This window comes from Sturnus vulgaris, chromosome Z (assembly GCF_052056855.1).
Source record: "Sturnus vulgaris isolate bStuVul1 chromosome Z, bStuVul1.hap1, whole genome shotgun sequence".
Lineage (NCBI taxonomy): Eukaryota > Metazoa > Chordata > Aves > Passeriformes > Sturnidae > Sturnus > Sturnus vulgaris.
Genome location: NC_142283.1, coordinates 7,908,753 through 7,936,403, shown reverse-complemented (window position 1 = coordinate 7,936,403; position 27,651 = coordinate 7,908,753). Strand labels below are relative to the sequence as shown.

The window sequence follows — 27,651 nt, the reverse complement described above, 5'->3', positions numbered from 1 at the left end:
CCTCCCCTGGCGCAGACAAGCGGTGGCACCGTCCCCCGGTGCAGGGATGTTGGTCCCGCTCCTGCGGGAGCCGTGCCGGGTGGGACAGGGCTCTGCTCCGGCGCCTTTGGCTTCCCTTGCTCACCTGGCGGAGCTGCCGTGGGCTCGCCATCCCGCTCTGCCCTTGGCCCCGGCGGGGCCAGCTGACGTCAGGGTGCGATGGCCGTGACCGCCCGCCCGGGCGCTGCTTCGCCTCCAGCCGCCGAGCAGCGCGGCCGCCGCAGCCTGGGCTGATCCCGCTCATCCTGATCCTCATCCTGATCCTGCAGATCCCGATCCTGCTGCTGCTGTTACTGCCACTGCTGCTGATCCCGCTGCTGCTGCTGCAGCTCCGGCGGGGGGCCGCGATCAATCGCCCGGAGCGGCCAACACCGAATTATCCAGCCTGGCCACGGCCGAGGGAATGCGGCAACAGTTCCCGAGATCACCGCGGCGAGGCTGAGCGTGGACACCAAGGAATAACAAGCCAAACCCGCTAGGGATTTGCAATGCAAGCAGCCTTTCCAGGTTTCTTTTCCGCTTTGCTCCCACCCTGCTGTTGGATTTGAGATCATGTATGTGTTTTGCTGTTGATTACTGGAGGGTGTTAAAATCTGGGGAGGGAAGAGGATTCAGAAGGATTAATATGTTAATTTTAATTAAAGGGGATTTTATTTTCTCTCCCCTTTTCCCCTGACCTTCATCTTTATTAACACAACTTTGTCTTTATTATTTTTATTTAGGTCCGTTAACATTGTAGCTTTTGGGAATGAAAGAGACGGCTTTTCTGAGGACAATCAGCAGCCTAGCCTGATCTGGAGCTATCTCAGGAGAAGTGCGCTCATTTCCCAGATCGACAGCAGCTTGTCTGCCAGTCACGTTGGAAACCCAGTTTTCACTGAGTATCAAGCCTGCATATTTGGAAATGTCAGACTGGTGGTACACGACTGTCCTGTCTGGGTAAGAGACCCATCTCAGTCTTTTCAACTGCACTTAACAGTGTGAGCAGTTTTTGATTTCACAAAAAAAAAATTCTAATTCTAATTTTAAATGGTTTTCATTGTTGCGGGATTTTATTAGTAGTTTTATTATTGCATATAGTGAAAACTTTATAACATATAACCAAGCAAATGCTGGGAAATCTCAAAGGTGTTACAAAAAGGTTCTCATAAACAAGCCTCTGCGGCCTCCCCTGTAAGAAGGTGGTTTTTTCAACTGTGTTGCTTAGTGGAAATTTTGCAAAACATATTCCAGAGGTAAACAAGAATGCCTTCTTTGTGACACTGCATCATAGGCTATCTCTCCAAATATTTGTCAACAATAAAATGAAATTTAATTTTTCTGTAAAAAAAGCGCCGTAAGTTTTCCAGCTGTGAAAAATTACAGATCTGATAGCCTGCAAAATACAATATAGGGAGTAACTTTATTTCTCTTACAGAGAATAATCATGTCTTACATTATTTCCTTTATCTGATGGTAAATAAAAAAGATTTTGGCACTGTTGCGAGTTGTCAGCACTTTTGTTAGTAAGTGAGAAGACTTAGTTTTGAGTATGGACAGATCAATGATTATGTAAGAAATTATACTGATAATCTAAATTAAAACATATTTAATGATTACTTAATAGCCTTAAAAACAAACAAAAAAACCCCCTCAGCTTACCAGCTTTTAGAAATTAAAACAATAATCAGTTTCCACTCCATAATTCTATCCTTCAGGTGATTTTTGTACTCCTGTATGGGAAACCTTTTGGAGAATCTGCAGGAACCATACATGAACCATGAAATACATGATCAGTAGCCAGCAATCTTAAAGCTAAACAATCCAGTTTTAGCTGTCCTTCTGTTCTTTATTTCTTTTTGCCCAGCTGCGCTTACAGACACCGGTTCAGAGGGACTGGGGGATCTTGTTTCTAATCTGTGAAGCTGCATGTGCAGGTCACATGCAGTTTGCTGGAGTCACCGGAGCGCAGCAAAGAGTAAAATCTCCTGAATATAAATGAAGTCTCTAGCACTTCAAAGGCTGTTCCAGAGGGATGGAGGATGGTAAGGGACGTGGGAAAGCAAGTGGGGGTAGCTGGAGAAGGGGAAGGAAGGACATAGGTTGAAGGCAGAGTTGATGTGTTTTTACATTGCTTTAATTGCATTTGGCCTTCTGCAAAACAAGATTGTTCAGTTCTGGAGACTTTATAATTTCTGCCCTTCAAAAGCTAGCTTGTTATTGTCTGAGTCATTGCATTTCTGAGGCCTCAGGTTTTTTTCCCTCTATCAGCTAAAGGAGGCAGGAGATATATTACTGAGAATGTTGAGGACAAATTAGCATTTTTCTCTTCATAGAAGACATCCCAGATAGCAGGACTGGACTCTGCAGGAGGTTGTTTGTCATACACAAAGCAATGTCCTTGCTAGGGTAAGGCAGAACAGGACTATTTCCCACAATCTGGGTGCTGAAGGTTTGCTATGTCACAGTGGTTCGTTCAGGGCTGCTCCTCTGCTAGTCCGGGGAAACAGTACAGAACAATTCAAAATGTTGACAGATGTTGCCTCAAGTCATATTCTGCATGGAAAAGGATCCCTGTTTCGTGTTACCAAAACAGAGAGGTGGTGGCATGGTGGACCTCATAGTATTTCATCCCCTACCATCTGAGCACAAGGCAGATTTGTGTTTTACCTGGGATTTGTACCTCGTCTGGATTAAACTCATGCAATTGAGGCAAAACAGTCCTAGGCATGAACTCGGCAACTGAGTACACTAAGAGTTGTGCATCTCAAAACTCAAAGCTGCTCTTTGTCTTCCACAGCCATCGGTCTGTAAAAGCAGTGTGGATGTGGGTTTACTGAGTAGAGCTCCACAGTGAGTGGGGGGAATCCTTTTGCATGGCAGATTGTAGTGCAGTTTAATTTTCTTGAATTTCAGTCTGCTTCTGCTCCTGTTTGTCAGCCCAGGACACTTCTCAGCCTTTTGAGTCTGCAGGAGGGTCAGCAGGTCAGGTGTCTTTGGGAAATTACAAAGATAAATTCATGTTTGCCAGCATGCAAACCAGCATGTTGTGAGGTGCTCTCCTTCCCCTGGCAGTTGCAGGGTGAAGGATGGAAAAGCTGAGTTGGGCACCTTTTAATTCACACAGATGTCACAGGGCTGTAGAGACAGTAGTAGAACACTACATTTTCAAAATCGGAGGGCAAAATGTCAGTTTCCAAGGACAGGTTGCTCTTTGTGTACCCCTCTCTGGGTGTACCACTGTGGCTTGCTGTGTGTGGCACTGCTCTGGCAGAGCCGTGTGCTGTGTGCAGGGACACAGGTGCACAGTGCATCGACATCCTCACAAATCATGTGGCTTCAAAACCTGGGATAAGGGAAGACGTAAAGAACTAGGGAAGATACGTGTGCTAACATCTCTGATGAATATTGTGATTTTAATAGCTGATCAGTTGCTAATGCACGCTTAAGCTCCTCTATAATAAGGCATATTGAATAAAAATGTCCCAGTTTTTCTAATTTTGGAAAACCTCTGTGTGGAGCTAGTAACTCATAAGGAATAATTTGCAAGATGAATTTTAAATTTTATTTTGGAAAATACTTATAATTAACACTCTTAGTTAATTATAAGTCTTAGTTAATCTCAGTCTTCAGGTCTGAGATGATATTTTATTGACTTGCATGTATTTTGCAATTCCACTTTGAATTTTTTTATGCTTCTGCAGAAAAAAATGCAGGCAGAATTTTAAATATCTAATGGCAAGTGAATCTTCCTCAAGTCCAGAATTAAGCATAGCTGTAATTCTTGTAAATTTGATTCATTTAATTACACTGTTGGAAAATAAATAGCAAAATAAAAAGTCCTTTGTAACTGTTCCCTACTTGGAGTAACTCTTGTTCTCCCCTCTCTTACTTGGAGCAATATCCTAAGGATATGAGAGGTTTCTGTCCTGTCCCGGGGGTCTTGCTGCCCTTTCTAACTTTTTCTACTAAGAGCCGCCTGTTTCAGTTGTTGGTTTTGTTTTTTGTGACTTTCGTTTGATTTGTTTTGGTTTCTTTTTCCCCATGGGAAACAATACCCCCAGAATTGTTTTTTTGCTTTCCCTGTTTTATAAAATCTGCTCAGTTTCTAGAGAATTACTGACATCAGCAAGTACAAAAATGTTACAAAAGGATAAAATAGAGCAGCTGGGTTTTCGAGATTGCCTTGTGCTGGATTAGACACTTGCAGAGGGATGGATGTTCTTCTGTGTCTGCTCAGAGCCTTGCACAGAACTTCAGACCTCCATGGGGCTCTCTAGTACACAAATATATTAACTGCAACTTAAATAGATTAACTACAATTTTGAGAAGCTCTTCTGTGATTTTTTTTCCTAATTCTCCCTTGCAACAATTTCATTCTCTGAGACTTTTTGTATTTTTTCTTTGTTATTTACTGTACCAACAGTACATTGCTTTTTATGTCAATGGTATAATTCATAGTGTAGTTCTCTGGCTTTTTCCCCGTTACCAGAATCCTTGTGCTCCTTGTGCTGCCAAAGCTGCCCAGCCCTTACCATGAAAAAAGATAAAGGAATCTGAGCCACTTTTAGATTTTATTTACTATTTTTAGAAATCTAGACATATTACTGCTTCAGTAAAAAATGACAGCTTGTAACTTTTCGTTTTACAGTATGTCATCCCTTCTCATTTTTAAGCTTGAATGCCTGAAGTGGTACTTTGCAACAAATGATCATATCCTGGTAAAAAAATCCTATTAAATTTATTTATGAGAGGGTGACACAAGCAGGTATGAGCTTCCTTTGTTTTATGGGGGGGATGTTTAGGGAGATTTCTGAAGGAAATCTGTGCTGCAGATTACTTACCTGAGTAACCTCAGAGGACTGGGAAATTATGGAGAGTACACCCACAAAATTTGCCCTGCTGCAGACCAGATAAGAAAATGCAGAGGAATCTCAAAAAAAAGTGGGGAAGGTTCTGGTATGTGGTGTGGAGAACATCACTGTGAAGGTTTTGGTCTTAAAGAGGGATAACTCTACAGTGTTCCCAATCCAGCTCCCTTGGATCCTAGGGAAAACCCAGTGGAACATTCCTACGGGGTGTCCAGGTGCCCTTTCCCCCACACTGAGTGCTTGGCATTGCTGCTGCCTCACATCCAGGGCTGGGCTGGTTGGACATGGGGACACTTAGGAGCAGCTTTCAGAAAAAGCGTGGGTGGGCATTGCAAGGGCGTTTGTATGAGGAATTTCATTGCCATTCAGAAAGGCATACATCAATCATTTTTAGCAAAGCAAGTATTGTTGTTTTGAGGGATCATGTGATTTTGTAGGAAAATAATATCTTCAGTGCCTCTGAAAGCTTTATTTTCAACATTGAATCTTGAGAATTACAATTTACTAATGGCAAGAATATGTTATGGGACACTCTAAAATGAAGGCATGCAAGGAAAGAATGAAGATTTTTCCTAATATATCCTGAGTGGATCAGCAAGGTCATATTAAAATAATCTTAGCTATGCAGATACTTCTTCCTTTTGCAACAGCCTGAGTTGTGGAATGGAACAGGAAGCATGATGAGGAGTAGCTCTTACAAAAATTTCATAGATGGAACCTGAAATTAAGGTTGTTTCTGAATCTGAATGGGTGTTCATCATCTGAAGAAATTCCCTCTATCATTTTTGCATGAAAGGTCCTCTAAAAGCATCAATGAAGGAGGATCTAGATGCTCTGTCTCAGGGATGCCTTCTGCAAAAAAACTATTGTTGGAGATATTTCTGGAGAATTTTCCTGGCACTTGCGGTTTAGCTCTGTTGTACACTGGAGTGAGCAAAAAAAATATACAGTATAGAATATACAAACATATCACAAAACCAATATACAAACAATATAAAAATACACATATTAAATTCCACTAGAGGTTTCCATAAGCGTTTTTTATTACTCCTGCTTAAAGCTATGCAGTTACAGTGTGTTTGTTCACCTGTGCTCTACACACATGGGTGATACCACCCATTGTCTCCAATCTTGTAGAGATGGGGGGGTACAAATCTGGGCTGATCTTGAAGACAGTCAGCTGGACAGAAATTGCAAAGGAACAGATGTGCTTTCTGTCTGCCAACAGAACAGAACAGAAAATATTCTATGTTATTTTTTTGGTTGTATTGTATTTTTCCTTTAAACCTTTGTTGTGCTAAATGTATACAACTCTGTTAAAAATTCTCCATGGAGATCTTCATCAACTAAAGTGTACTAAAGCTGTCCCTGGAAAATTCTCAATTTTTGCCTGCTTATGTGATCAAGTTCTCCAAATGTCCATCTAGATGGCTGTCTCAAAGCACTATAGCTGGTAGTCTTACTGCTAGAGGTGCTAAATGTATCTTAAATGTGTAAATGCTACGTTATTAACTGGGCCTAAATGATTGTATTAAGTGCTAATTGAGACTGTCCTTAGCCTGGATTATAATGGTCTCTAACTGAGTTGTCTCAGAAAAACAAATATCAAGGGCAGTGCCCTTGACTTTCTCTCTTGTCAACATGGCTAATCATGTGAGTGCTATTCCTGATAAATTGTTAATTGTGTTTTACTTATTGCTGAACAAAAGCTTCTATTTCAGAGATCAATGAAAATGCCTACTATAATTTATTTCCTGACTTACTTCTTTGTAAGGTCAAGACTTGAATTGGGAATGATGTACACTGACAGTTTAGGCAAATACTTGCTGACTTTCACTTCCATCAAGGTCATGTTACTTCTTGTATTTAAGAGCATTGTAGCTACCTTACCAGATTTCAAACAATGACCCTTTTGAAGTGATGAAAAATAGTTATGTTGACAATGCAAGACAAGCTACTTGTTGATATTACTAATCTTTTGTGCTTGACTCCCATTTGTAACCTTCTTCTGCGACTTGCTCTTCAAAAGTCACACTGATCCCCCCAACCCAAGCTTTTAGTTCTGCCCTTTTATCTCTTCTTTGGTGCTAATTTATTCCTGTTTTCACATTGTCTTTAATTTCCATGTTTTTCCCCTCAAGATCCCAAGTTTGTCTAGTTTTGCCTCATGTTATGCAGTCTGCCATAGAATCGTAGAATCCCTGAATGATTTGGGTTGGAAGGAACCTTGGAGATCATCTCATTTCAACCCTCCTGCCATGGGGAGGTTGCACAAACATGTGCTTGAGACCTGTTACTTCTTTCCTGCCATGGGCAGGAACACCTTCCACTAGACCAGATTGCTCAGAGCCTCATCCACCTTGGCCCTGAACCTTGTCAGGGATGAGGCATCCACTGCTTCTTGGGGCAAACTGTGCCAGGGCCTCACCATCCTCTGTGTAAAAAATGTCTGCTTATGTCCAGCCTAAATCTACCCTCTTTTAGTTTAAAACCATTGTCCCTTGTCCTATCACAACAGGCCCTGCCAAGGAGTTTGTCCTCATCTTTCTTATAAGCCCCCTTTCAGTACACGAAGGACAAAAATTTCTGTCCCAAGAATATTTTGGGTTATCAGAGGTTTTTTCCAGTTCTCTGGACTCAGAATGAAAAATCAGTTACAGACTTTTCTCAAGAGTTTTCAATTCAGAATATATCCAAAGCCAAGGCTTCCTCTGGTATTTATGATCTACCTTCAGGTGAAGCAGAAATTGTGGAGTCACAGTTTCACGAAAACTACACAAGTAATAACTGTATATTGCGTGTGGATACAGTACAGTAGTAAATTAGGAGAATATCAAACAATTTTAGAGGTTAAGTCCTCAGCAGAGAGCAATGAAAATTTGAATATGAACTTGAAAAAATTTAGGTATGTGATTGAAGTCCTTATCCTGAAGACATTAACACCTGGTCAATCTATGTGGAAGCTCTTGTGAGGAGCATAAAAATCACACTGAAGTGTGTGACATTTGTATTTAAAAGTTCATAGGTACATAGGATAGTTCTGTGTAACCCTTTCACTGAAATTGTGTAATTAATAATGTTTTTGTATGAATTGTTGAAAACCTCTACACTGAAGGTACTTTTCTTTCCTAAAGGAAACATTTTTGAACTTAAGTAATTAAATCAGCAAAGTTTCTTCCTGGAAAGAATATTTCCTGATAAACCCCCTTTTTAATTCTTCTTGCAGAATTCCTGAATTAATGGAAAATATTTATGATTTATTATAACAAACAACTTGCTCACCAAACAAGGAAATTACAAAGCAGGAAGTCTGCTCATTGTTGCATGTCTTCAAATAAGATCTAATCAGTCAAAAACACTTATGTAAAGTTTTGCATTAAGAATATAGGATATTTCATCTTTTTTGTAACAGACAATAAATTCTTCATCAGTGTTTTTTTCTTTTTAGGATATATTTGATAGTGACTGGTATACTTCCTGCAGGCTCATTGGAGGAGCTGATATTATTGTGATAAAATACTCTGTCAATGATAAGACTTCATTTCAAGAGCTAAAGGACAACTATGTGCCAATGGTAAAAAAAGCACTAAATCACTGCTCAGTTCCAGTAATAATTTCTGGTATTGGTGCAAGAAAAAACGGTATGTATCCAGTCTCTTATAACAACAGATGAAATCTCATTTGGTATAGTGTAATTTCAGTAGAAGCTGGATGTTTTTCCAAGCTGCTAACAGAAACAATTAGTCTGTCAGGATGACAGTAATATGCACATGTATTTTGGCTCTCTAGACTGATGTACTGGCAAGAACATTGTGCTTAATTAACCACAGTGATGAAAGGCAACCTGTCCTTCTTTGACCTCTGCAATGGCTCTTCTTGTGAGTCATCACACATGGGGATTAAATTCAGTAATTTGGATTAAGCAACATACATTTGTGTATAAAGTATTTTTAGTGTATTTAAAATTATATCCATCAGTCTGAAAACACTGGAGAATGGGTGGGAAAAGCCTCGAAATTCTCTGGGACTTTTTTCCTAAAGCAATGAATGAAAAACACAACCCTGGCTTGTCTTTTACTTCATGACATGTTACTAAAACAAATGATTCTGAGCATCCCTCATTTTAATGAGTTAGAGATGTAGATGCCAACGTTTATTTTGTAATGTACAAAGAAATATTAATCCATATGAAGTATATCCTCTATGGATGGAATGCTCTGTGTTGCCAAGTTCTACTTATAAATCTTTTAGCTCAGTGACAGACAAAGAACAGTTAAAGAACTCCATAGCAGTTAAATATTTATTTTCTTCCATTTAGTAATTCACTGATTAGGACCAAAAGCTTTTATGTTCTGATTTATACAGGAGCAATAAATCCCCCATTCCGAAGGTAAGGTCTTGGTAAATTGTTTGTCTTCCCCAAGCATTTGTATGTAAGAACAGGATATCGCTAAACTGAGTGACTCCTCTAGTGTTTTGGTGAGGGTTTTTTGTTTAATTTTGGTTTTTTTCCCCCCCACTTAGCTTTTTCTGTCTTCCTCCCCAAATAACGTGGCCACGGGAGACATCAGGTTGGACCTCTGGGTTTACCCTGGAACCTGTCAGAGCAAACTGCTGTGCACACACAAAACCCTTTTGTTTCTGCCAGTTATTTGTGAACACAGCAGTTTGCTCATACAGATTGCTAAGATCTTAATCTTCTGTAGTGGTAAATGTTGCTGCCAAAACAAATGACTAAAAAACTCAGAAAAAGCTGTTTTACTACGTTATCCATAGGTGTAGGAAGAGGATATTAACATGGAGCATGCACAGCACATTTTAAAACACATCCATGGCTGGCGGGTTCTTAGTGTCATCAAGCAAAGCTTACCCAGAGTGGCTAAAAGATTTTTAACATTTATTAAATGGCATAATCTTAAAAGTACCAACTCTGGGGTTTTTTTTAAATGTATGTAAAATATGTGTAAATGAGTCAGTTCCTGCAATATGTACATACCCATCAAAAGTTGTTCTGGAGTGGAAATTTTCTTCTTTCATTACTATGTGTCCTTCCTGCATGGACAGGCCACAATTATTCAACAGGTTTAAGGGTAACCTTTGTGAATGGTAACACCTTCAGGCTAGTACAAGGCCTGGGCATGCAAAGGTATTGAGCCAAAGCCCAATCTGGCATCCAGTCTGAACTTTTCTACTTTAACAAAACCAATAAAGTAATGCTAATGTAATGTATACAGAGGTTTGTAGAGGGAATAGCACTTTTAATTGATTAATAAGAAGTTGTGTCTTTTTCTCTAATTAAAGATTTCTTACTATAAAATTACTATATTTTCCCTCTTTATTCTTCTCTAAGTTATCTTTACAGTTATTTAGGAATCCAAGAATTCTGCATTATTTGGCCAAAACTTTTTTTTTTCATCACTTTTTACCCCAGGAGTGCCTTGCACCTGTCCCCTGTGCACTTCAGACAGGAGGAGCTGTGTCACAACCTCTGAAGGAGTTCAGCTTGCAAAAGATCTTGGAGCTACTTACCTTGAACTGCACACTCTTAATGACTTCTACATACAGAAATACTTTGGAGGAGTGGTGAGTGAGAATCTGCTGTTTTGGAAGCAGGGTGGAACATGCACGGGGTGTATGACTGATCTGAGGGCTTCAGAGAGCCAGGGGAGGCACACCGTGGGCCCTCCCATCAAGGGCCAAGTTCCCACCAACACAAGACTCAAGTTAGATATTAGAAAGAAATTCTTCACTGTCAGTGTAGTCAGATGCTGGAACAGAATGGGCAGGGAAGCTGTGAGTGCCCCATCCTTGGAAGTGGCAGGGGGATTGGAGCTCAGTGGTCTTCAAGGTGACCAAGCCATTCTAGGATTCTATGATTCTATGATGCTATCTGAATTAGCAGTACAGAGGTTGCTCTGGTTTTAAGTAAGAAGATTTAGGAAAGCCAAATGAAACACTGCAGTGAGTTTTCCACCTGTATTCTTACCCATTTATCTTGCTGGATAACACCCAACTGAGTGAGGCCACTCCCCAAGATGAAATTCTCATCTAATGAGGTTGGTAAATTGAATATCTTTGTGTCTGTCAGTTCTAGGAAGATTAAATATACAAGAATTAACCACAATAATTTGAAGAAATAGTCTTTCAAATTGTGCTAATTCTATTTAAATAAGGTAGCTTCTTGTAAAGAAGTTTTGAGACTCTCCTGGATGACTGGTAATAGTGTCATTAGTACCTTTAGCTCTATGTACAGAAACTGTTTTACCCCTGAATTTGATGCCTAGCTTGTTATTAAATAACAAGGGTTTTTTAAAAGAATATATTTCTTGTCTTAGCTGGAATATTTTATGATCCAAAGTTTGAATCAGAAGTCATGCGAAAAAATGAAGAAAAGGAGAAAGACGCAGAAGTGCCACCGAGTCCAACCACCTCAGCTTGAACAGCCAGGTGCTCATTGATATCTGGTCTCTAGTGTAATTCCTTATGTGTGTCACTTTCTTTGCACAATTAATAATTTTTACTACATTTTTTACTAACAGTTGTTACTGTGAGCTGTGCTACCGCCAGCTATTCTGGTTATGTTGCATCATAGTGATGGCTTAATTTACCTGGGGAGAATTATATGGCAAAATATAACATTGCAATGGATTTCTAGCTTATTTTAGCTCTAACTAATAGGAATGGTTTTCTGGTAGACTTATGAAATAATGAAAACATGAATTGATAAAAGCTTCGCATAAAATCTTGACAGATTACAAAAGAAAGTTGTTAGAGCATGAATTACTATTCTACACTAGCATCAAATAATGTTTTTGTTTGCTGCAGATAAAGCAAGGGAGAGAAGTAAGCGTCTTTATTTTTGATTTCTGAGCATCTGATGCATTTGTTCAGTGAAAAAATTACTGACAAGTAGTTACTTCTAAACGTGTAGTTGTCTATTTCCATGTTCTAAAAATTTGCTCAGACCTCTTAGATTTGGAATACACAGTCAAAATTTCTTTATAGTGTAACTTTCTACAGAGGGTTCATGGAAGTACTATTAAACTTTAAAGTACTATTTCTTAACTTACTTACTTCAAGATATTCAAACAGGATATAAGAAATATTCTTATTGAATGCCTCTTCTAAAAATCAAACTGACCTGATAAGGCCAGTTGTCCTATGGTTGGGACTTGCCTAAATTTTACAGCCTAACTTCTTTTGCAGAAAAGATGCCAATCCTGAAGGGTGAAGCCTCGCATTACAATGCAGACCTGCACAACCTGCTCTGCTGCTGCCAGTGTGCAGACGTGGCCTTCTACCCCGAGGACCTCAGCTCGGTGGTGGAGGCTCACAAGATCATCCTGTGCTCTGTCAGCCACCTCTTCATGCTGCTGTTCGGGGTGAAGAGCCCATCCAATGCCCACGACACCTCCACTGTGCAGCTGGCACAGAGCCTCTTTGCAGTGGAGACAGGGGATCCCTTCCCCTCCTCCCACCATGGTGTCCCACCCTGTGTCCCTCCAGTCAGGGTGGTGGTCAAGGATTCTGTCTTCTGCTCTTGTCTCCCAGACATCCTCCACTTCATTTATTCAGGTACCTGCTGGGAATTGATCTGACTACCCATTTCCTATTGTCTCGTGGAGGAACATGTGCATCACCCTAAGGAACGTGGTTTTGCTGTTGTGAGATGATGTCTCACTATGTTTCCACACCTATTTTATCCCGTGTGATTTACTATGCACAATGGAAAAAGACCATCACCTATATTTAACAAAAATTAAATTAGTGGTCATTCCGGATCTAATGGGCCTAAATTAAATCAGTCCATAGACTAACATCAATAACATTCAAAATTTTGCCAAAAAAGATTTGGAGTTTGAATCAGTTTCAGATCCTAGGCTTTTAAAATTTTGTAAATGGTTGCATCTTCTAAACATAAGGGCAACAGTGGAGAGTTACTTAAGAAAAGTCAAGTCATTTTTATTCTGAGTATGGTGCAGCTGAAGAGAAAACAGTGATAAGTGTCTGAGGTGTGGACCTCTGATACGTTGCATGAGTTTTGCTACCAGTTGGAACAGACTGTGACCTCACCTACCTTGTACTGGTTTGAAAGCAAAACCAGTGAGAGACTCCAAGTCAGAAATACAATTTAATAGGAAAAAAGAGAAAAAATAAAATACCTGCAATAGTACAAAAGAAAACCACTAGCAGAGTCAGAATACAAAACCATGTCCCCAGGTATTACACCTTTGAAGTACCTCCAGGAATGGTGACCCCACCACTGCCTTGAGCACATTGTTACAGTGCTTGACAACCTTTTAGGTATAGAAATTTTCCTGATATTGAATCTAAACCTCCCCTGGTGCAACTTGAGGATCTTTCCTATTGTTCTGTCACTTATTACCTGGGAGAAGAGTCTCTCCCCAACCTGCCTACAACCTCCTTCCAGGCAGTTGAAGAGAGCAACAAGTTCACCCCTGAGCCTTCTTTCCTCCAGTCTAAACATCTTTGTAAACATCTTCATATTACCGTCTGTAGTTTGTGTCTACTGCCTTGTGTGCACACACACCTGATTTCCCTTTTTTACTTTCTTTTATGTCAGCGAAGGAGCTGTGAAACTGTGCAGTTGCAGGCAGGTTTAGGTTCCAGCTCCCAGCCTGAGGGTCATTGCCAAAAGTCAATGTGCCTTTTGGTGCCTCTGAGAGGTGACCGTGACTCTTGAAGGTGCTTGAGGTACAGGCTGAGAAGAGAACAAATTATGACTTTTCAGCTTTTCAAGGCTGTGACATAATGCCCATGAGGTTATAAACACTTAACTGGTATAGATGGAACTAATTGAGCTGAGGATGCTGTGTGCTGTAGGTGCTGATTCAGCCTCTTGACAGCAGAGCATCTTCAGGGCTGTGCTGAGTTTGGCTTGCCACTGAGCTCGATCTATTTCTGTCTCCTTCTTGTCCTGGATTTGAACTGAAAGTTCCTGCAAAGATCCATGTTGCCTCTGAGACTTACTCCAGCAAAGTGCATGCAGATAAACTATCTTTGTTTTCACTCTCTTCATTTTTCCAAGAAAGTTATTGAGACACTTCGGTGAATGTCATGACTTTGACTGTGAAAACAAGAATAACAGAAATTCTACTGCAAACTTTGTGCTGGTTTTAGCTATGAGGACTGAGAATGTAACTGTGCATGAAGTTTTTCTAGTTCAGACACCTATAGAACAATGCAGCCAGCAGCATGGGCAGGAGCTAAAAGATTTCCACAGATGTTGAAACATTAAAGATTTTTTTTTTCTGAATCTCTACCTGCAATATATGGTGACTGAATTGGGAGGAATTGATTGAGTGTGAAAGCAAGTGAAAATGCTCTAATCTGTTGGTACTTGGTTTCACTATAACAAGTAACAAGGAAATTTAGTTTACATAAATTGCATCTTACCCTTCCTGAAAGCAAAGATCTGGCTGATTTATGTAAAACCCCCTTACCACTTGTGCAGGATGGTTGGCACTGATGTCATCTTTCCTCTGCCTGCTGAGGCCTGTGCCTTGCTGATTTGTAATGTGTCTCCCCCTGCTTTTGTGATAGGTGCTGTCCAGTGGGAACGATTAGAAGAGGACATTAAAAAGAAGCTGAAGGATCCAGATAAAACAGAACATGTGCTTGAGAAAGTTAAATGCATCCTGAAAACTCCAGGGAAGGTACATCTAACTCCCTTGGGTCACCATTAGTTACTTAAGTTTTTAAGAAATTATTTTGTAGGCAAGGTTCTCTTGTTTTAAAGGTTCTCTTTGTTTTAAAGTCACTTTGTCTTAAACAGCCTGTACTTTTTCATGTTTTCAGTGGGTTGTTTGCAGGCATGCACACTGAGATCCTGATGTAACATGCAGAAATTAATGTAATTGGTAAAAATCATGTAAGCAGGTATTCTAAAAGGATTAAAAGGCATAATCACAGCTTTGACCATTGTCTGGCAATATGATTATGGGTTACTAATTCCCGTGTAATAGGGGCTGCCCAGGAAAGATTTGCTCCTGAACATATGCCAAAAGCTGGGCTTCTGCTGTAGATCCAGAGGGGTGGTTTCTCACATAAAAGTGATGTGGAAAACCGTGTGTAACTCAATATATTTAATTCAGTATCAGACCACACACACAAAAAAGCAAAATATATCATATTATTAAGTTAATAAAAAGTCACAATATAGAATTAGTTTTAATATAGAATTAGTTTTTACAGACGTTTGCTCTTGGAGCTTACACATTCCTTGATAATACAGAACTTGCTCTAATGATTTCTGTTGATTTAGATGGGAAAACTGCTCAGTTTCTCTTGGAACAACACGATATAGAGATCAAAAAGTTACTGAGCTGTTTTCAGCTTCTGACTGTTCTGTCTTAGGTTTACCAGCCCTTAGTGCTCACAGTTAAAACATTTATAGGTTTGGCCTTGGAGAGCCAAACAGTCATAGTATTCTTATTTCCCATTTAAACATTTTTCTTTGGAGGCCAAAAAGAAAGAATTATGATTTTCTTTGTAAAACTAAAAAACATATAAATTTAAAATTTTAACCATAAATTCAACCTCATCTGAATTTCACTTGTCACAATCTAGCAACATAATTTTGTTGTTGTTCCTTTTGGCAGTTTCAGATTACATTTTTAAGGTAAGAAGACCAAAACTGAAAACTAGCTGGGAGTACTGGAATTTGGAGGGTCTTGATACTACCAGGTTATTGTAAAAGGAGTCTGTGCTCCAGCCTGTGAGATCCTCTTGCCTCTGTGGAGGCAATTCCAGGGCAATATAAAGAAACACAGAACTATCAGCTGCCTTGCCTCTGTACACAGCATTGCCTTGGGGGATGATGTTTGTCCCACTCCTGCTCCCCCCAGAGCCCTCAAACCTCATTTTGCTGCAGCATTGGGTCTGGACAGGGAATGTATGAAAAAGCTTGGACTCCAGAAAACTGATGAAGCCCCACCTGCCTGTAGGGGCTGGATGGGGGAGCTCTGTCGAAGGTCAAAAATACCAAGGAGAGAGCTGAGATGTGACTGTGGGGACAAGAGACCCCTCAGAGCTGCTGCACTGTAGGGAATAGGAAATTAGAAGACAAAATATGATGGCAGAGGAATGCACATGTGAGAAGCTGTTGTTTCTTTTCCCATATAAATATGCGTATTATACATATTTATATATGTATATTATGTACATATACATATTTATATATGTATATATATGTAAATGTGTATACATATTTATATATGTATAATATATGTGTATAAATCCCTTTCCCATAATATTTAGCTCTGTGGGCAGCTGCACATAACAGTGCTTTATTACCAATTTATTTTTCAGCTAAACACTGTAAAGGACTGCAAGTCTCACCAGATAAAACAACTCTATAATACTTCCCTCAGGCTATTCTTTAACACGCCTGTGCTGGCTGATGTAATCTTCAAAATACAAGGTACAGTACCTCTGCTCCCTTGGCAGCCACCTGATATCCTTTTTCCCCTCTTTAGGAATGTGGGACACAGAGGTGGCCATGTTCCATGGCATCAAAACTAAGGGAATATGAGTGCTTTGGTGTCACTGGGAAAAGCAGGGAAAGCTTGTTCCTGTGGGTGCTCTGTAGCATCACTCCTAGTATGGTTTGTCTGGGCTGAGACTAAAGGAATTCCTTCTCCACGTCATGGTGCACTGTGCCTCCCTGATTGATATTATTTTTTATCCTATTTTATTCTATTTTCGTTTACTCCATTTTGTTTTGCAGTCTTTCGTTTTGTTTTACTTTGTTTTATTTTATTTTATTTTATTTTATTTTATTTTATTTTATTTTATTTTATTTTATTTTATTTTATTTTATTTTATTTTATTTTAATCTCACTCCTGTATCCAGCTGCACAAGCACTAGGACATACTCAAACACTCTGCCCAATATCACACCTTGGAGAGGCATGGGCTTCACCTCTATGCTTGTTCCCTCAGTGAAAAGACCAGGGATGGTGGTTATTGACTCCTGGCCAACATCCCCCTGTTTATCTCAGGCAGATGTACTGCAGTGTCAGGATTCTTTTTTTTTTTGTCTGAAAATTAAATGTGTTCATTCTTACAATAAAAGATGCAGTGGGAGAAACATGTTGCATGATTTCGTAAGAATAAGAATGTTTTTAAAAGCTAACACTAGTCTCAGTTTGTTCATGCTCACCCTTCTTGCAGAAATGGTCTTCTAGAATTAGATAGTTGTTTAATTATTTTCAGATGTAAATCTCAGGGACAAATACGAATCATTAACTCCTCAAACATAAGCACAGAAAGACAAGCAGACTCTTTCTAGATGTTCTGTTTAATACACAGCAAAAAACTCCACGAACATATATTTGAAAAGGAGAGTGAAAAACTGATTTTGAGCTCAATGACATAACAATTCACATCAGTGCCCTGCTCCTGAGACAGTCCTTGTGGGAAGCTGATGAAACCGGCAACACTAAATATTTTACAGAAATAAAACTCAAATCTCTGAATAGGTTGACAAGTATTTTAAAAAAGCATGCTTATCCACTAATAAAATGTGAACTTTTTTTCCTAATAATTGATACATCTTTTTTTATACAACTTTTTTCTCTAATTCATCAATCAGAATAACTGTATCAAAATTAAATAACTACCAAGAGAAATTAAAGGCTCTAGTCTTAACCAGACAAACAATTTTGTAAGTTTTTGAGAAATTCCTTGGATACTTGCATTGCTTTGAGCTTTCTGGCTTACAGAAGTATGGGAGTCAGGAAAAATTGGAGCCCATTATGTCTGTGTAAAGACACAGAACATGACTGAACAAATTAATTAGCAGATAAATGTTCATTCACAAGCACATACAGGACATATAGCATGCAGCTTAGACATTTTGAAAGTAGAAGTACAGGGGGTAGCAATTGGACAAAAGACAAAAAATTGTCAGAAGGTTCAAAGAATTACTCAGGTGTCAAAGTTGTGGTTAAACACGTAATTAAACCAGTAACTTCTTTGTAAATATATGCAATATATATATCTTGTATGTCAGTTGATCTGTTTATCATAATTTTGATTAAAACATTTGCATCCAACTCTAAATTCTCATTTCTGTTTTGGTTGCTGTCCTGACTGGCACTTCCCTGCACACAGAAGTGGACTGCTCAGTCCAGCTGGACTCTGCAGCCTGAAAGGCTTCTACCACCTTGGGCTGTTGTCCTCTCCAGGTCTTCCAAATGCTGCAGTAAAGCAAAGGATTCACTTGCAAATAATAGAAAACTAATACATTTCTGGAAAAAAAATAATCAGTATTTTTTTCATAAGACAGCCATTCAGGAAATTCACTTAGGCATAATATTTAATCTGGTTAAATTTATAATAACTAGACTTAATGGAATTTCATCTAGAAAAATTTGCCTTCCTGTACTTTGTGTGGTTATTCTGGTACAAATATTAGTGACCAATAGGGTTACTGGTGAACATAAATGACTCTTCATAGAATCATTCAGGCTGGAGAAGACCCTGATATCATCAAGTCCAACCATCAACCATTTGCATAACAATATTCATGCAATGGGCTGGTGGTTCAGTTAACGTGAACAGATTTATTCTGTCTATTCTCTGTTGGTTTAGTCTATTTCATTTTGGTTTAATTGATTTTTTTGTTTGTTGATTTTGCTTTATTGTAGTATTTATTACTCATCTTTACTGGTATGCAGTGTATTGTTAGTTATAAATCATGTTCAGTGGAGTGAAGACCTAAGAAAACATGAGCTTTAAAATGAAGATCATTCTGTGTTATATAAAGTCATAGTACATTTTTTTTTATCTTGCATCCTGCAGGTACAACTGTACCAGCCCACAGGGCAGTTCTGGTGGCCCGATGTGAGGTTATGGCAGCTATGTTTAATGGTAATTATCTAGAAGCAAATAGCATTCTGGTTCCAGTGTATGGGGTTTCCAAGGACACTTTTCTGTCCTTCCTAGAGTACCTTTACACTGACTCCTGCTGTCCAGGTAAGGAAACTGTAAAATACAGTTCTGTATCTGTAACTCATTTTTCCACAGAAGGGCATTGATAGAACAGCATCTATTTAATTGAAAAAGTACCAATATTTGAATGTGCACCGTCTTGAGAAAGGGAAATTTTTTGTACTGTGCAATAAAAAAGAGAATCCTTCCTATACAAGTAAAATAGAAGAAATATTTCTAACAAAATTTTGTGTTTGCTTTTTGCTCACAAAAAACTTGCAGTTTCATTTCTGATCTATTATAATATATGGAATGTTCTTTTTACATTACAGTAATACTTCTTTTTAGTCTAGATTGTGTTTTATTTAAAACTTTTCTTGAACATGCTGAGTTTTTAAAAATTGCAGGAATACCTTGTTTATTATATACATGGTTATCTTATGTGTATATAAATCCAGAAAAAATATGTCAACAGGATGTTTGGCAAGAAAAATTGAGCTAAAATATTCTTTATGTCTTGACCTTTATCTTTTTTTATGAGAAAAAAATCTGCATACTAAATCTAAAACATGACTTAAACGCAGCTAATTTTTCCTTGATATAATGAATATATGTTGTGATATGTGTTTTTGCTTTTGTTTTCTTTTGAAATAAGTATTCTACCTTATTCTTAGATATCCTATTTCATTCATATTCTCTTTTCATTCCACCTGACATTTCCTTGTTTACCAGTTTAAAAATGCAAACACTGTGCTATATTTTTTTAAAAAAAGGTCGCTCTTTTTTTTTGTCTTTGTACTTTTGGCCACATTTTCTTCGAAGTGCTGTTCTGAAAGACAACTTAGCAGAATACACTTTTAATTATCACTTACTCTAAATAGATCAGCACCACTTGACTAATCATCTTCAAGATACATGTCATTGACGGCAATTCTTTGCACCTATCTGCAAAAAAAAGTTCTAAATGCTTTTTTATTCTAAATTGAATAACTTATCTGGAACAATAAGGGGATACAGCAAACACAATTTACAGTACTGAAAAATAGAACATGGTGATCACAGCAGTCTGATTTTGCGTTGTTGCTTAGTATTTAAAAGATGACTTGGTGAAAAGTAGCTTTGATCATTTTGCCAAAAAGTTAAAATACATTTAACTTGTGTTTTCTTGTTTTTTTAGCCAGTATTCTCCAAGCGATGTCTCTGCTGATCTGTGCAGAGATGTACCAAGTAATGAGACTCCAGCATATTTGTGAACTCTACATCATCACGCAGCTTCAGAGCATGCCTAGCAGGGAACTGGCTTCCACAAGCCTCAGTATTGTTAGCTTGCTCAAAAAAGCTAAGGTACTTATTTTATGTATCAAATGAGAATATATATGTTGACTTTAATAAGTTGTTTGCTTTTAAGATTTTTAAAACATTAACAGCAATTTCTGTTCCCAAGGAAACATGTTGGTATAATATCTGTTTCTTAGGGATAACTGGTGTCACAAGGCTGGCCAGAAGAAATTCTTTAGCCTTTAATTGCCGAATGTGCAGTCACAGGATCATAGAATTGCCTCTACCATTGTACCCAGAGCAGCCTGCTCCACAAAGAAATTTTTCCTACTATTTAACCTAAATCTCCCTGGCACAACCTGAGGCCATTTCTTCCTGTGCTGTCATTTTTTATCTGGGAGCAGAGATTGACCCCCACCTGTCCACAACCTCCTTTCAAGTAGTTGTAGAAAGTGATAAGGTTCCCTAGAACCTCTTTTTTTCCCAGGATAAAAAGCCCCACCTCCTTCAGCTGCTCCCCATAAGATTTGGGCTCCAGACCCTCCAGTCACAACCTCATCTGTGGAATTTCCTTGATCATGGAACACATGCAGTAATTCAGCTTAATTACAGCTTCCTCCAGAAAAGATGTGTTTTAGGCAAGTAAAAGTAAAGATGTACTCATTCCTCTTCTGGTCAAAAAAGAAAATTATGTACTATGCAGGTGACAACCAACTGGATAGAATATTGAGAGAAATGCATTAAAAGCATGAAATGAAAAAATTAGAGGCTGAAAAAAAGAGAGACAATAAAGGCGGGGAAAACAGAAGAGGAAAATAAGAAGTTGCAGTGCATTGCCGTAATCAAATAGGATTTTCTGCAGAAAGAGGAGACCACAAAACCAACATGCCACACTCCTTCCCTCCATTTCTGTGAAGTTCTACCTCTGTGCAGATGACAAAATTTCCAAGACTCAAGATTCCTCAGGGTTTTTTTCTACCTCTGGGAGATGGACTTTTGCAATTTATTCTTGGGTTTTCACCTGTTTACATATTTCCATTAAATGACTTTTTCTTCTTTATCTTCCATAGTCAAAACTTTAGTAAATTGCTTAACAGTGGAAACCTGATATATTTTGACACATGAGATATGGTTATGTTTTAGGCATGATAGGATTAAGTGTTCTTTTGTCTTTTCTTTCTTCCCACAGTTTCACAATTCTGATTGCCTTTCAACTTGGCTTCTTCATTTTATTGCCACTAACTACCTCATCTTCAGTCGAAAGCCTGAATTTCAAGAACTTTCAGGTATTTTTCTGTCCATTTTGAAGAGACAAATGTTCTTCTGCTTTGTTGAGATGAAAAGTGATGTTCTGGATAATACTATTTTTGCATGAGAAAATAATTAGGGTTTCTTTAGGATAGTCCAGCAGGATTTTTCACCACTCTACTGTGGGATCAGTGCAAAACATGACACAGCCACCACTGCATCATCATTTCTTTGGTTCCTGTTGGGCCAGGTTCCCACCAGTGACTGAATTTGCTGGAGCAGTTTGGTCGTTCTAGGCCAACCCCTTCATGTTATCTTGATAATTTAAATTAAGATAATGGGTCATTTTTGATACTTCTTCAAGTGCTGGGGTTTTCCTTGAAGAAAATAGAATTCTTATAGCACACTCCAACAGGTCTCAAAAAATGAAAAACTATGGTCCATTCAAGTAAATAAATCCAACTTCTTTCAGGGACCTGACATTTATTTTTCCAGGCATTTTTATTTGTTTCTGATAGTGTAACTAGAAGGTTTTGCTCATTGCCTGTGTGGTCTTCCTTCACCCTGAGGAGGGGTGCATCTCTTTGACCTGGATACATCTCTTTGACTCATGACACCTCATTACCTCGAGGTTCAGGACAGCAGCACAGCAGCAGGCAGTGTCTCTCCAAGGGCTTTCCAAGACCTGCCTCTTACACAGAATCACAAAATCAGCTGAGTTGGAGGACCACAAAAGGATCACTGAGTGCAGCTCCTGGCCCGGCACATCACCATCCCCAAGAGTCACACCATGAGAGTATTGTCTGAAAGCTTCATGAGCTCTGTTGGGCTGGTGCTGTGACCACTGCCTTGGGGAGCCTGTTCCAGTGCCCAAACACACTGGTGGAAGAACCTTTTTCTAATCCAGCCTAAACCTCCCTGACACAACTTCAGGCCATACCCTTCCATCCTGTCATTGGTCACCACCGAGAAAAGATCAGTGTCTTCTTCTCCTTTTCCCCTCTGGCCCTCTTCTTCCCCTCACAAGGAAGTTGCAGATCCCACTGTGGTCTCTCTCAGTCTCCTCCAGGCTGAACAGACCAAGTGCCCTCAGACGCTCTTCACACCACTTCCCCTCAAGGCCCTTTATTTTCCTCCTTTGGATACTCTCTAATGGCTTAATATGATTCTTATAATGTAGTGCCCCAATCTGCCCCAGGACTTGAGGTGGTGCCATCCCCGTGCAGAGCAGAGCAGGACAATCCCCTCCCTTGCCTGGCTGGCCATGCTGGGCCTAGTGTCCCCCCACAACAGCAATGTCCCTCCTGGCTGTCAGGGCACTGCTGACTCATGTTCAACTTGCCATTGACCAGGAGCCCCAGGTCCCTTTCCAGGGCACTGCTCTCCAACATCTCATTCCTTGGTCTGTCCGTACATCTAGGGTTGCCCCATCCCAGGTGCAGAGTCCAGCACTTTACTTTATTGAACTTCTGCAGCTGGTGATCACCCCGTCTTCTACTTCATTGAGGTCTCTCTCAGGGCCTCCACCTCTGCCTTTGAGGGAGTCAACAGCTCTTTCCAGATTTGTACCATCTGCAAACTTGCTGAGTGTCCTTTCCAGTCCCTCATCCAGGTCATTTATGAAGAGCACAGGGCCAAGGATGGGGACCTTTGGAGCCCTGCTAGTGACAGGTCACCCCAGCCACTGTAACCCTTTGTGCCTCACCTGTGAGCCAGTTGCTGACCCTTCACGTGATGTGTTTATCCAGCTGTGACATGGACATTTGGTCAAGAAGGATCCTGTGAGAAACAGTAGCAAAAGCTTCACTGACATCCAAGAACATTACATCAACAGGCTTCCCTTGATCAACCAGGTGGGTTTCCTTGCCACAGAGGAAATCAGATTTCATTGGCAGGATATTTCTCTGAAGAATGAAGCCCTGCCTTGTGCCCAGTTGAGCACAGTTTGCTTTCCCTCAGGCTCCCCAGGCTGTGAGCCTCTCTTCTCTGCCTTGATCTGAGGCCCTCAAGGAACCAGGAGAAATGGTTGCAAGCTGACTCTGGAGTATCTGGGGTTAAGGGGATGAAAATTCATCTTTCTGCAAAAGCAGAGGGCATTCATCTAAATAATATAGGTAAAAGACTCTTACATGACTTTGTCAGTGATAATAAACACATGCAATAGGAGATTAACATCTTGCTAAATTCTTATCTACACTCCTCATTTTGCTTTCTGTACTGATCTTGAGACAAACTACTGGCACAGGAATTCATATACTCTGCTTTGTAATTCTTCAGCATAAAAAAATTCTTGCATACCACATATGGATGTCTTGTAAGGATAAAGTATGCTTATTTTTAGGAATATCTCTCTGCTCTCTTTAATGAGTATTGTATCCATTTTTTTCAAAAAAACTTGTTTATTACTAACTTAAGGAAACATTGGTGTGCCAGCTCTTATATCTGTGCCATAGCAGTGCTCAATGCAAAACAGGCAGCATTCATCTTTACTTTTGTAGTTGTATTTATATCTTTAATGTTTTTTAATCTATTTTAAAAGACTTTTTGCAACTTGTGCACGTGTACTCTATGCCTGTATATTACGTTTAATTCCTTTATTTCCTTTTCTAGTGGAAGAGCGCAATTTTGTAGAGAGGCACCGATGGCCTTCAAACTTGTACCTGAAGCAGCTTGCTGATTACAGGAACTATATCCACTCTCAGAAATGCCACTGTGCAGTAATGTAAAGAGACTGAATACATACAAAGTGCATCTCAACTGCAAAATTTCAGATTGGGGATTATATTGAGTATATAACCGTGTCAAGAGTGAAACCTGATGTTGACCTCTTCTGGAAATTAGAGACATTCTTTGTTTTGCTAACAAATCATTCTAATTTTTACCTTGAAGCATTGAGAAATGTATGTTGAAGATTTATATTAAGGACAAGGACTTAATATTCATGGGGATTAAATGTATTACAGGACAGTGCCGTGACTGGCATCTGTTCCCCCTTCCAATTTTCTTTTTGTTTATTTTATTGTTTTTCTTGGTTATTTGTGGCTGCTAAACTGAATCTGTTGAAAACAGACTGGTTTTGTAAATCTGTGTGTAATAGAAGCATAGGAGTACAGTAGTAGTGCAGGGAAGCTGAGAAGCCAGGTCATAAGTTCTTCATACACTTCAGGGTGCAAAAATTTTCTGCAGCATTTGTTAGTTCACAATATAAAGGGTAGGTTTAAGAAACATTGTAGTTACTATTAATTTATTACTTCAGAGAAAACCTGTAGTTCTGTTGCAACCCTACCAGTAGACATTTTAATTCCAGAGGAATGCCTATGCATTGCTGTATTCTCTAGTGCCTCCCAAATATCTAAAAAATGACATAATTTTTCCTGCCAGTAAGTAGGAGAAGAAAGCGTGTTTTAACAATCTGCAGAACACCTTTGTTATTGTGGTCATATTGTATTTTTCCCCATGAGGAATAAAGAGAGGGAAAACTACACATGCCCAGAGCATATCTGTATGGTAACAATGGACAGCAAAGAAAGGCAGAGGGGTTAACAGCCTTCCATGAGGTTTGGGCAAAAAACTCACTAGCAGAAGTGGCTTTTTTGGGAAAAGTGTGTCTTGTAATCTTAGGTCCTCACAACAGCTGGCAGCATAAATATTAGGTGTGCTGGTCATGGAGGAGATAGATTTGCCAGTGCTGCCAGGGATATTGGCTTTTGTGGCAGGACTTTGAGCTCAAACCTCCCCAGCAGGGACTCAGTTCAAGTTTAGTTATCATTATGCACTCATAAGCTGCACCATGTGAGACACACGTAGCTGTGGATCCTTTCTGAAATACAAGAGAAAAATCTAGAATATTTTGCCCAGCATGATACATGCAGATGCTCTTTAGCATTTTCTTGACCGAAATAACTTGTCATGCTGCTGACTTGTGTGTACATAATATGTGCTAATGCCAAAATGAACCCAGCCTTTACCTGAGCATAGGTGCTTTTCTAGAAGCAAAATCTAATCGAGGAACTAAATGTCTCATTATTCTTGTACTTTCAATTCTGCCTTTTCATCTGGCTTTGAATTTTGGTATGTAGCCTGAGACATCAAATGTACCTGGAAATTGCACTTGGGTGAAGAAGGTGGAAAAACACACTGCTGGAGCTGAATATTTTTTTGTTTGTAAGGTGTAAGAATGGTTACGTTTTTCAATACAGTTTTATAGGCAAATTGTTCCTTTCAAATTCCATTCTAAAGTCATTGAGATTTTTTTTTTCAGGCAATGCTTTGCAGAACTTGAGAGGGTGTTTCCTTCCCTATTTTTGTATACACACAAAATAAGGAAGAGTTGATGATTTGGCTGACTGCTGCAGACTCAAAATTCCAATGTTAGTTTTATGCAAGAATTATTTATTTTTTTAAAAAACTCTGGATCTGCATGTCCTGAAGTTCTTTAAAAGATGAATATACTTACCTATGTCTTGCATATAGGGAATCTAAAATATAAAGCATTACATTGCTTTTTAAAAATCATTAAAGAAAACTGAAAGTATTAAACAAAACAAAAATAGTAGGAAAGTAATATGTACGGAACCTACACGTGAAAAAAGTAGTTTTTTATCGTTATATAGTTATCAAAAATTAAAGCAAAAATTAGATTACTGGATAGATATGAATAAAACTGTACTTTTTTTATGCTTAGAGTCATGGAAAAATTTGTGCATACAGCTAAACTATAGCTTGTCTAGGCATCTGATAGAATCCTTGGGTAGTTCTAACAGAAACCAGCTCAATTATCAAAAGTGGGGATTAAATGCTTCATACTGACATCCTGTGCAAAAGTGACACAAAAGCTCTCTGAAGGTTAGTCTAAGCTTCACGTAGTCCTGCATTTCTAATATTTTGAAAGCTTTCACAGTTTTTTCTCTGGGAACTATTCTGTTGCCAATGATTTGTGTATAGCCAACACATAAGAAAGTACTGGTTTTAATTTTCTGTACATGTTTTATAGGTGTTTAATAACAGGTTAATGGAAATATGTACACTTCATATCCAAACTAGAGAAATATTTTGCTATTATGCATTTTAATCAGTGATAGCCACAGGTTTTATACAGAGAAGTTAGACAATATAAAAATACTTATTATTTATTCAGAGATTCAGAGATTAATGCTTTCTATTATTCAGACAATAAACTATGATTGCATTTTACTGAGTATCCCCATAATGCTGCCTGTATCAGGTGCAGATGCGCTGTACTTGTAGACAGACCATCTCATGAATTTTAATTCTTAGAAGAAATCTTACTAGAAATTCGTATTTTCATTCTCTAAGATGATATTCTCTAGAAATTTATGTATCTTAAAGCTATTTTTAAACCTGATACTTTTAGCATTTAGAAACATTACTGAAAGTAGAAAATGATGCTTTGTGAGTTGCTATTCTTAGTTGGTTTTAATGGAAGTTTTAGGACTTTATCTGTCCCAGATAGTCAGGAATTAAGGGAGTACTGAAATTTGGAATTGATTTATAACTGTGTATGGCATAAAGTAAAAGCTGCTATGATATAAACCCCACACCTCATACTATGATATAAGCTAAAAATCAGGAAAAACGTTATTTAAGGAAGTGGTTTTGAAAAAATGAAATGTTTCTGGAATGCTTCCACCCAAATTCCCCCGGCATTGGAAGTATTGGGATGAAAGAAAGAGGTCAGTGGTGAATTTGGGTAGTACCTACAGCATTTGAAATTATATATTTAGGCTTAAATTTAAGTAGAGATTCCTCTCCTGAGTCCTTCATTAGAGCTAACTCTCAAAATTAACTTTTAGAAAATAGTATTTTGAATAATGGATTACACCCTTAATTCTTGCTCTCCTATATATGTGTGTTCTTGTCCCAAACTAGCACTAAGCTTCATAGAGACAAAAAAAAAAAAGCTTTCTGCACAATAAAGTTTTCCATGTGATAGTCAGAAAACCTTCGTTATTTCCTTAGGCCATGCTGTGTTTGATTTGAAAAAAAAACAAAAAAAAACACCTGTTAGAAAAAAGAATAACTATTTTATTAGGCATGTCCTGAAACTCTTGTATATTTTTCTTTTAGTGTACCCTGACTAAATTACCCATTTTTAGATTGAATATGTAAAATTTTGAGACAAAATTTTAAAAAAAGTTTCTTATCAGTCTCATGTGATTACTTATGGATATGTATTAGCATACTTGAGTATTAGAGTGGAGATATTTTTTGTAGCTTATTGGAATCACAGAGCCATACTGGCTTGGGTAGCAAGGAACTT

General features: G+C 38.7%; 1 protein-coding gene across 4 annotated transcripts; it reads left to right on the top strand.

Annotated features, from left to right (window-relative positions):
• RHOBTB3 (Rho related BTB domain containing 3) lies at window positions 1–24,853 on the top strand. Of its 4 annotated transcripts, XR_015799507.1 has the most exons (14): window positions 1–593; window positions 762–978; window positions 8,338–8,530; window positions 10,321–10,472; window positions 11,225–11,336; window positions 12,096–12,464; window positions 14,454–14,566; window positions 16,221–16,332; window positions 18,717–18,890; window positions 20,023–20,189; window positions 21,313–21,409; window positions 23,120–23,224; window positions 23,331–23,485; window positions 23,982–24,113. XR_015799507.1 is itself a non-coding variant. In XM_014883871.2 (12 exons), coding segments are annotated over exons 1-12 (1,824 nt in total). In that variant the 5' UTR covers window positions 1–591; the 3' UTR covers window positions 24,098–24,853. The 4 variants fall into 4 exon arrangements, 2 of the variants coding, with proteins under 2 accessions (XP_014739357.1, XP_088012737.1); XR_015799506.1 differs by having other exon boundaries at window positions 23,120–23,485; XM_014883871.2 differs by lacking the exons at window positions 23,120–23,224; window positions 23,331–23,485 and having other exon boundaries at window positions 23,982–24,853.
• Window positions 24,854–27,651: the final 2,798 nt, after the last annotated feature.